Source organism: Coregonus clupeaformis, chromosome 31 (assembly GCF_020615455.1).
Source record: "Coregonus clupeaformis isolate EN_2021a chromosome 31, ASM2061545v1, whole genome shotgun sequence".
Classification (NCBI taxonomy): Eukaryota; Metazoa; Chordata; class Actinopteri; order Salmoniformes; family Salmonidae; genus Coregonus; species Coregonus clupeaformis.
This window is the reverse complement of record NC_059222.1, coordinates 45,357,968-45,369,177: the sequence shown is the minus strand read 5'-3', so window position 1 is coordinate 45,369,177 and position 11,210 is coordinate 45,357,968. Positions and strand designations below refer to the sequence as shown.

Genomic DNA, 11,210 nt, shown 5'->3' with positions numbered 1-11,210 from the left:
GATTCAGCATATTATAAATATACTTAACTATAACCCAAAACACTGCTAGTGGAGGACATCACAGGGGTGAGATTCAGCATATTATAAATATACCTAACCCTAACCCAAAAACCCTAACCCTAATGCAGGATAAATCAAACTTCCCAAAGTATTTGGTTATATTTCAAATGCTTTGACCTCATAACACCTGACTGGGTGTGCAGGATATTCAGGGATTCCGACTCAGGGATTCCGACTCAGGGATTCCGACTCAGGGATTCCGACTCAGGGATTCCGACTCAGGGATTCCGACTCAGGGATTCATGTTCACTCTGTCCTTTGCCTTCTCATCCTCATTACCTTTAACACCTGCCCCCTAACCTCTGACCTTTAGAGTCTAATCTCGCTCTCTCTCTCTCCAGGACCAGCGTTTCCCAGAAGGCACAGGACAGGACTCAGACTCAGGGATTCATGTTCACTCTGTCCTGTGCCTGCCCATCCTCACTGCCATCGGTGACCTCATAGCTATCCTGGAGCTGCATCGGCACTGTGGCCACGAGCCCTTCAATACCAGCAACCAGGAGGTACAAGCACACAAACACGCACAGACACACAAACACACACAGACACACAAACACGCACAGACACACAAACACGAACCTGTAGTGGAACAGGTTGAGAGCTTCAAGTTCCTTGGTGTCCACGTCACCAACAAACTATCAATGGTCCAAACGCACCAAGACAGTCGTGAAGAGGGCACGACAAAGCCTATTCCCCCTCAGGAGACTGAAAAGATTTGGCATGGGTCCTCAGATCCTCAACAAGTTCTACAGCTGCACCATCGAGGGCATCTTGACTGGTTGCATCACCGCCTGGTATGGCAACTGCTCGGCCTCCAGAGGGTAGTGCGTACGGCCCAGTACATCACTGGTGCCAAGCTTCCTGCCATCCAGGACCTCTATACCAGGCGGTGTCAGAGGAAGCCACCCTAGTCATAGACTGTTCTCTCTGCTACCGCACGGCAAGCGGTACCGGAGCACCAAGTCTAGGTCCAAAAGGCTTCTAAACAGCTTCTACCCCCAAGCCATAAGACTCCTGAACAGCTAATCATGGCTGCCCAGACTATTTGCATTGTCCCCCCACCCCACCACACCCCACCCCACCCCCCCTTTTTTTACGCTTCTGCTACTCTCTGTTTATTATCTATGCATAGTCACTTTAACTCTATCCACATGTACATATTACCTAAATTGACTCTGTACCAGTACCCCCTGTATATAGCCTCCCTACTGTTATTTTATTTTACTGCTGCTCTTTAATTATTTGTTATTTAAATGTTTAACTTATCTATTTCTTTACTTAACACTTATTTTTCTTTAAACTGCATTGTTGGTTAAGGGCTTGTAAGTATGCAAGTAAGTAAGGGCTACACCTGTTGTATTCGGCGCGTGTGGCAGTTTGATTTGATTGGATTTGAACACACGCTGGCATGCACGCACAGACACACACACACACACACACACCACCAAGCCTGTCTGTGTAAATGGAGCATTTGACTGTCGAGGGCTAAGCAACGACTTCCTGTAGTAGCTCCATTAGGACTTCATAAGGAGAGCAGCAGCCAGACCCTAAGGACCAGCCCAAGGTTTTGGAACGCTGATATCAGCTGCTACTGAGCCAATCATAGACATGTAGACATGTATAGATGACAGGCACTGAGGGGTTAGCTATTAGATTACCCAGCGGGACAAGATGGTTGTAATGACGTTATAAGAACGTCAATGTATTCTCGTTGTGATGACGTCTTTTCAACCAGTTTTGCCTACTGGGATATTACGTACCAGGCATTATTGGAGAGGGCATTAGGTTGGATAAACACACAGGATGAGGAAACGCGTGGAATACTGAGAATACTCATTATATGATGAATGCTATCCATATTCATATGATAGTCCAGTTTATGTGTATATTAATGAATATCCCTACTGTCAAATATAAAAACATGTTACCCAACATTTCTAGAACATGGAACTGTTATTTAAAAACAATATGCTAAATGTTTGTGATGCTATGTTTTTTAATCTATCTGCCCAGATGAAATCTGGCACATATACAGAAATGTTAATTGATGTGCATTGTCCCCTTTCAAATAAATAAATGAATAAATAAATAATAATGATTTTCTCTTCTTTTTTTTTTTAAAGGTCGCAACGGCGAGTTTAGCATGGGCATCTGTAGCTATTCACCAAGTACAGGTGAGCATTGGATTATTTAACTTATTTTTTCATCAGACAGTTAAGAAATGTCTCCGTATGTGATGTCTCAGGTGTATTTGGTTACAAATGCTTGATAATACTCTTGATAAACGCTTGATAACACACTCTTGATAAATGCTTGATAACACACTCTTGATAAATGCTTGATAACACACACTTGATAAATGCTTGATAACACACTCTTGATAAATGCTTGATAACACACTCTTGATAAATGCTTGATAACACACTCTTGATAAATGCTTGATAACACACACTTGATAAATGCTTGATAACACACTCTTGATAAATGCTTGATAACACACTCTTGATAAATGCTTGATAACACACTCTTGATAAATGCTTGATAACACACTCTTGATAAATGCTTGATAACACACTCTTGATAAATGCTTGATAACACACACTTGATAAATGCTTGATATCACACTCTTGATAAATGCTTGATAACACACTCTTGATAAATGCTTGAAAACACACACTTGATAAATGCTTGATAACACACTCTTGATAAATGCTTGATAACACACTCTTGATAAATGCTTGATAACACACTCTTGATAAATGCTTGATAACACACTCTTGATAAATGTTTGATAACACACTCTTGATAAACGCTTGATAACACACTCTTGATAAATGCTTTATAACACACTCTTGATAAATGCTTGATAACACACTCTTGATAAACGCTTGATAACACACTCTTGATAAATGCTTGATAACACACTCTTGATAAATGCTTGATGTGAACATAATGGCCTACTGTTGTGCTTCAACACTTAATTGGCTCAGATAACGCTCATAGTACAATTGCATATGTGTGTTTTTATCCCGGTTGTGTTCTCATGATGGTGTTTGTGTGGAGCAGAACTCCACTGTGACTGGGTTACCGGTAGGTCTCAGTCTAATCAACCCTAAAGCCTTCTAGATTTGGCCCCCCCAAAGGGACGTCATTATGGGCCTGTGGATCCTTGTTGTTTGTACCACAGTGCGTCTCTCTCAAATTTCTGTCTGTCCTCATGTTTCTGTCTGTCCTCTCGCTCAAGCTGTAATCCTGCTATTGACACATAAACAAAGTGCTAACTAACTGTTAGCATGCGATCATTGACATTAGTTTGAATGCTGAACATCTGACGTGTTGTTGTTGTATCCCCAGGTGTGCAGAGGCCTAGCCAAACAGACTGAGCTCAATGACTTCCTACTAGAAGTGTCAAAGTAAGTCTGTCTCAATGGCTTCCTACTAGAAGTGTCAAAGTAAGTCTGTCTCAATGGCTTCCTACTAGAAGTGTCAAAGTAAGTCTGTCTCAATGGCTTCCTACTAGAAGTGTCAAAGTAAGTCTGTCTCAATGGCTTCCTACTAGAAGTGTCAAAGTCCCACTTCTGTCTTGTAGTAGCAGACACATATACAGATGTCGGATCTTAACTTGATCACTCTTTTGTCGCTGAGAATTTTCCTGCTGCTTCAAAATGAGCAGTTCTCTTTCTCTCCATGTGGGGGGCCAGTCGAGTCATTGGGATCAGCGCTTGATATCAAAATCAGCCTCTTTCATCGCTCGCTCGCTCAAACGCTACGCCTGAGTCCTATTACTGCACCATTTAGATGTACAAAAGCGTATCTGAAATACAGCCATACACATCGTTTTATATAGCTTAATAACACCATATATATATATTGGTCTACACTAGGCTACGACATACAAGTGTCTAGTGTATCGGAAATGCAGCTCTACAGTAGGCTATAGTAATGGCGCATGAAAGCCCATGATATTAAAAAATCTACAGCAGGGCTCTCCAAAACCTGTTCCTGGAGGGCTACCCTCCTGTAGGTTTCCACTCCAACACCAGTTGTAATTAACCTGATTCAGCTTATCAACCAGCTAATTATTAGAATCAGGTGACTAGATTAGGGTTGGAGCGAAAACCAATCAATACCCTTAAAAATCATACCCTTATCAATCATCAACCTTCTTATCATTCATACCCTTATCAATCATCAATGCCCTTATCAATCATCAATACCCTTATCATTCATACCCTTATCAATTATATCCTTATCATACCCTTATCATTCATACCCTTATCAATCATCAATACCCTTATCAATCGTCAATACCCTTAAAAATCATATATACCCTTATCAATCATCAATGCCCTTATCAATCATCAATACCCTTATCATTCATACCCTTATCAACCATCAACCTTCTTATCATTCATACCCTTATCAATCATCATTACCCTTATCAATCATCTATATCCTTATCAATCATCAATGCCCTTATCAATCATCAATACCCTTATCATTCATACCCTTATCAATGATATCCTTATCATACCCTTATCATTCATACCCTTATCAATCGTCAATACCCTTAAAAATCATATATACCCTTATCAACCTTCTTATCATTCATACCCTTATCAATCATCATTACCCTTATCAATCATCTATATCCTTATCAATCATCAATGTCCTTATCAATCATCAATACCCTTATCATTCATACCCTTATCATTCATATCCTTATCATACCCTTATCATTCATACTCTTATCAATAATCAATACCCTTATCATTCATACCCTTATCAATCATCATTACCCTTATCAATCATCTATACCCTTGTCAATCATCAATACCCTTATCAATCATCTATACCTTAATCAATCATCTATACCCTTATCAATCATCAATACCCTTAACAATCATCTATACCCTTATCAATCATCAATCATCTATATCCTTATCAATCATCTATATCCTTATCAATCATCAATACCCTTATCATGCATACCCTTATCAATCATCAATACCCTTATCAAACATCTATACCCTTATCAATCATCAATACCCTTAAAAATCATATATACCCTTATCAATCATCAATTCCCTGATCAATCATCCATACCCTTATCATTCATACCCTTATCAATCATCAACCTTCTTATCAATCATCATTACCCTTATCAATCATCTATATCCTTATCAATCATCAATGCCCTTATCATTCATACCCTTATCAATCATATCCTTATCATACCCTTATCGATCATCAATACCCTTATCAATCGTCAATACCCTTAAAAATCATATATACCCTTATCAATCGTCAATGCCCTTATCAATCATCAATACCCATATCATTCATACCCTTATCAACCATCAACCTTCTTATCATTCATACCCTTATCAATCATCATTACCCTTATCAATCAACAATGTCCTTATCAATCATCAATACCCTTATCATTCATACCCTTATCATTCATATCCTTATCATACCCTTATCATTCATACTCTTATCAATAATCAATACCCTTATCATTCATACCCTTATCAATCATCATTACCCTTATCAATCATCTATATCCTTATCAATCATCAATGCCCTTATCAATCATCAATACCCGTATCATTCATACCCTTATTATTAATATCCTTATTATACCCCTTATCACACATACCCTTATCAATCATTAATACCCTTAGATTATCATTCTCTCTCTTTCTCCAACAGAACGTACTTTGACAACATTGTGGCAATAGATTCTCTACTTGAACATATAATGGTACGTTTTTGTTTGTTTGTGTGTTGTCTATTTCGTATTTAGTCTATTTTGTGTTTGTTTCTCTATTTGTAGTGATGCATGCTATTTCATGGAAGGGACTTCCATGTATTTCTGGCCCAAGTCCACCATGGTTGCCTAGAATGTCTATGAGGACAGTGGAGGTGTGTTGTGTTGTGGGGACATACTGTATATTGTATTGCCATGTGCCACTGGTGTCATCTCAGTTCATATGTCTCACATCCTGTTTTTGATTGTTTTTACCTGACTTTTATGTAACTTCAACTTGTATTGCCTTGCTAACATGTACTGTATAAATACCATTCTGAATCGATTTATGATTACAACGAACCCTGCAGTGAATCCGGGAACACTTTACAATAAGGTTCCATTTGTAAAGGGTTTATAAAGGGTTTGTAATTATGTTATTAACGGTTATTTTATCATTTGTAAATGCATTATAAACCGTTAATATATGGGTTATAACAAATAGGTCAAACTAGTGCGATAGCCAGTCAGTGCTTGCCAAATAGTGAGCCACTATTTACCTAAAGCTATTAACCATTTATAAATGCACTTACAACTGCATATAATATTGAACCCTTATGTATCATCATGCAACCTTATTTTCAATGGTTGCACAGTTAAACAATAGTTATTTTGTCACATTTGGGTGTGATGTATTGTCGCTCTGTCCCAAGAGCAGAAATGGTTGGTTTTCAGACCAATGGTCAACTCCCATGATGTGTCTTGCCCCATGCTGGAAACCCTGATGATGCATTGGTACACTTATTTATTCCAGGAATGAAAGGCCTCATCTGAAGACCTCAAGTTAGTGGTGTGGTTCACTGGTTTCGGAAGTTCTGCTGGATGATTTAGCTCTGTAGCTCAGCTGGTAGAGCACGGCGCTTGTAACGCCAAGGTAGTGGGTTCGATCCCCGGGACCACCCATACACAAAAATGTATGCACGCATGACTGTAAGTCACTTTGGATAAAAGCGTCTGCTAAATGGCATATTATTATTATTTATTTATTATTATTATTATTATTATTATATTATTATTATTATATTATTATTATTATTATTATTATTATTATTATATTATTATTATACTGCTCAGCTAGCTAAGTAGCTAGCTAATGTTAGCTAGCACCTACGTCCTAGTTAGCTAGGAAACGTTAGCTAGCTAGCATTAGTTTATTAATTTTTTATATATACCTTTATTTAACCAGGTAAGCCAGTTGAGAACAAGTTTTCATTTACAACTGTGACCTGGCCAAGATAAAGCAAAGCAGTGCGATAAAAACAACAACACAGAGTTACATATGGAGTAAAACAAAACATACAGTCAATAACACAATAGAAAATATATATACAGTATGTGCAAATGTAGTAAGTTATGGAGGTAAGGCAATAAATAGGCCATAGTGCTAAATAATTACAATTTAGTATTAACATTGGAATGATAGATGTGCAGAAGATGATGTGCAAATAGAGATACTGGGGTGCAAATGAGCAAAATAAATAACAATATGGGGATGAGGTAGTTGGGTGGGCTAATTTCAGATGGGTTGTGTACAGGTGCAGTGATCGGTAAGCTGCTCTGACAACTGATGCTTAAAGTTAGTGAGGGAGATCAGAGTCTCCAGCTTCAGAGATTTTTGCAGTTCGTTCCAGTCATTTGCAGCAGAGAACTGGAAGGAATGGCGGCCAAAGGAGGTGTTGGCTTTGGGGATGACCAGTGAGATATACCTGCTGGAGCGCATACTACGGGTGGGTGTTGCTATGATGACCAATGAGCTAAGTTAAGGCGGGGATTTGCCTAGCAGTGATTTATAGATGACCTGGAGCCAGTGTGTTTGGCGACTAATATGTAGTGAGGGCCAGCCAACGAGAGCGTACAGCTCACAATGGTGGGTAGCGTATGGGGCTTTGGAGACAAAACGGATGGCACTGTAATAGACTACATCCAATTTGCTGAGTAGAGTGTTGGAGGCTATTTTGTAAATGACATCGCCGAAGTCAAGGATCGGTAGGATAGTCCGTTTTACGAGGGCATGTTTGGCAGCATGAGTGAAGGAGGCTTTGTTGTGAAATAGGAAGCCGATTCTAGATTTAACTTTGGATTGGAGATGCTTAATGTGAGTCTGGAAGGAGAGTTTACGGTCTAACCAGACGCCTAGGTATTTGTAGTTGTCTACATATTCTAAGTCAGACCCGCCGAGAGTAGTGATTCTAGTCGGGCAGGCGGGTGCAAGCAGCGTTCGATTGAAGAGCATGCATTTAGTTTTACTAGCATTTAAGAGCAGTTGGAGGCTACGGAAGGAGTGTTGTATGGCATTGAAGCTCGTTTGGAAGTTTGTTAACACAGTGTCCAATGAAGGGCCAGATGTATACAAAATGGTGTCGTCTGCATAGAGGTGGATCTGAGAGTCACCAGTAGCAAGAGCGACATCATTGATATACAAAGAGAATAGAGTCGGCCCGAGAATTAAACCCTGTGGCACCCCCATAGAGACTGCCATAGATCCAGACAACAGGCCCTCCGATTTGACACACTGAACTCTATCTGAGAAGTAGTTGGTGAATTTGAGAAACCTCAAGGTAAAACCTCAAATGTATTTTTGAATATATAAATTCTACTAGACCATTTTACACAAGATAATATTTGGCACGATATAGTTAGCTAGCTAAGTAGAACACGTTTGCTGGCTAGTTAGGTTCGCTAGCTAGCTGGAAAGCTTTAGCTGCCAGCTAGCTAGTTAACATCAGCATGCCAGAATTTCCATGCAATTTGTTTAGCTAGCTTTTTTGGATTAGCACACTAGCTAGCTAGTTATCTAACTTTTGAACTGAGCTAGTTATCTAACTTTTTGTCTCTAGCTAGGTAGCTGGTAAGTTAGCTAACTAGCATCCTTTGTCAGCACACTAGTGGTTCCAATTTTAAGACTAAGCTAACTACCTAGTGTAAAAAAAAAAAAGATAAATAGCTAACCCCTTTCATCTGTGGTAGTGTGATGAGTGTGATGGAAGGAGTCAGGCGCAGGAGGGTAATCACCGAATACAGAGTTTATTCCGTCTTTACACACAAATGCGCTGGAATAGCGACAAACAAAACGCTCCACCGAGCTCCACGACTCTCACAATTAAACAATCACCCACAAGGACAAGGGGGGCAGAGGGAACACTTATACACGGACTAACAAGGGGATAAGAACCAGGTGTGTGTAATGACAAGACAAGACAAATGGAATGATGAATATAGGAGCGGCAGTGGTTAGTAAGCTGGTGACGACGAGCGCCGAAAGCCTGTCCGAACAAGGAGGGGAGGCAGCCTCTGCGGAAGTCTTGACAGGTAGATAGCTATTAGTGTTAGCAAGTCATGTTAAACACTAGCTAGCTATTATTATTATTATTCTTAGCTAGCAGTGGATAACATAACTAGCTAAGCCTAAATGGTATACATTATGATAATGATGATAGTAGAGTTTTGTGTAGCTAGAGTGAATCGTCATAAATTCCTCTTCTCTCCCACAGATTCCCATACGGTCTCAGACTCCAGGATGGGAAAATGCTTAACAAGAAATAAACAGATGAAGACACAGAAGGGGACCATGAGACCCTATGTTTTATGTTAAATAGTTAATCTGTTATCAATTTCTATTCTGACTTGTAATGTTAAACAGAGGAGAAAAAGACTCCCCCTGTTTATCTGAATTAGCCAGGCTACTCACTATACCAATGATAGGCTACAGATTTGAGTCACTGCAATTAAAATGTTTTCTCAATGTATCCTTCCATTGAATTACATTTTGTTCTTATTATGTATTTCATGTTTGAGGAGATTATATGCTGTTATAAATGTTTGCAACTCATTAATAAATGGCGAGAAGGTTTCCACTTATTTTTAGAAGTTATATAAATATTAGTAGGCCTAACTCATTAATAAATGGTGATAAATGTTGTTAACTAATTTGTTAATGAGTTAGTGGATTGGCACTTTAAAATACATACTGGTCCCCTGTAGCTCAGTTGGTAGAGCATGGCGCTTGCAACGCCAGGGTTGTGGGTTCGTTTTCCACGGGGGGCCAGTATGAAAATGTATGCACTCACTAACTGTAAGTCGCTCTGGATAAGAGCGTCTGCTAAATGACAAAAATGTATAATTTTTGCAGTGATAAATGTTGTTAACTCATTTGTTAATGAGTTAGTGGATTGGCACTTTAAAATATGGTATAATCTTTGCAGTTATAAATGTTGACAACTCAGTTATAAATCTTTATAGGACTGTCACTTTAAAATAAGGTATGCTTTTAGCAGTTATACATGTAGGTAAATCATTTATAGATGATTTGAGAGTTCACTCAGAGTTTAGACATACTTATAGGTAGTATTGGGTACTCGTCGCTGCATACAAGAGAGCAGATTCAACACTTTGTTAAACATGTTCATTCAATGAATGGTGGGAGTGAAGATCAAAACATTAAACGTTGTGAGAGGATACCTCCTTCACCGTTTCACCAACCAGAGGTGTCACGGTTATCATTTCACCCCAGAGCGTTCACCATACTTGGGACTAGCACAGAGAAGTGGTAGGTGTGTTGGTATAATCTGGTAAAGGGGTCATATGTTAGGAATGATGATTGAATAATGTCATGGATGTAAAGTTGGCCAGGGCGTCAGGGTTTTCAAAGGTAGGTCAAATCAAATCAGTATTTTTCTGCCCATTTGTCCAAAGATGCACTTTATGGGTCAACATAGACCCAATACAACATAAAGAAAGATGAACGTCCAGGCCATACTGTGACTATTTGAGTGAGTTGGATTATGATTGGGGTTTACAATTACACTACAGTTTATTTCCTATTTATTTCATTTCATCCAGAAGTGTAAAGGAGTCCTTTTCAATTTCTTTGTAAAGCTTTTGATTCAATTCATTAAGTTTGAAGCTTTAATAAAATGGGACACCAAAGTATGTTTTACATGTTTTAGTTGTCTTCTGTAGCTCAGCTGGTAGAGCACGGCGCTTGTAACGTCAGGGGTAGTGGGTTCGATCCCCGGGACCACCCCATACACAAAAAATGTATGCGCGCATGACTGTAAGTCGCTTTGGATAAAAGCGTCTGCTAAATGGCATATTATTATTATTATTATTATTATTATTATTATCATTATTATTATTAATATTATTATTATTATTATTATCATTATTATTAGTAGTATTAGTATTATCATTATTATTGGTATTATTATTATTATCATTATTATTATTATTATTATTATTATTATTATTACATTATTATTTCATTATCATTATTATTATTATTATTATTATTATTATTATTATTATTATTATTAGACGCATCATGAAAACCAACCTCTGT

General features: G+C 38.5%; 1 protein-coding gene across 2 annotated transcripts in view; it reads left to right on the top strand.

Annotated features, from left to right (window-relative positions):
* The window catches only part of LOC121547769 (cAMP and cAMP-inhibited cGMP 3',5'-cyclic phosphodiesterase 10A-like), a 150,153-nt gene that overhangs the window by 77,306 nt on the left and 61,637 nt on the right, over window positions 1-11,210 (top strand). For both annotated transcript variants that reach the window (XM_041859185.2, XM_041859186.2), the window contains 4 exons: window positions 402-563; window positions 2,184-2,234; window positions 3,415-3,473; window positions 5,776-5,827. In XM_041859185.2, the coding sequence (XP_041715119.1) occupies window positions 402-563; window positions 2,184-2,234; window positions 3,415-3,473; window positions 5,776-5,827 (324 nt within the window). The remainder of the gene's footprint in view (window positions 1-401; window positions 564-2,183; window positions 2,235-3,414; window positions 3,474-5,775; window positions 5,828-11,210) is intronic.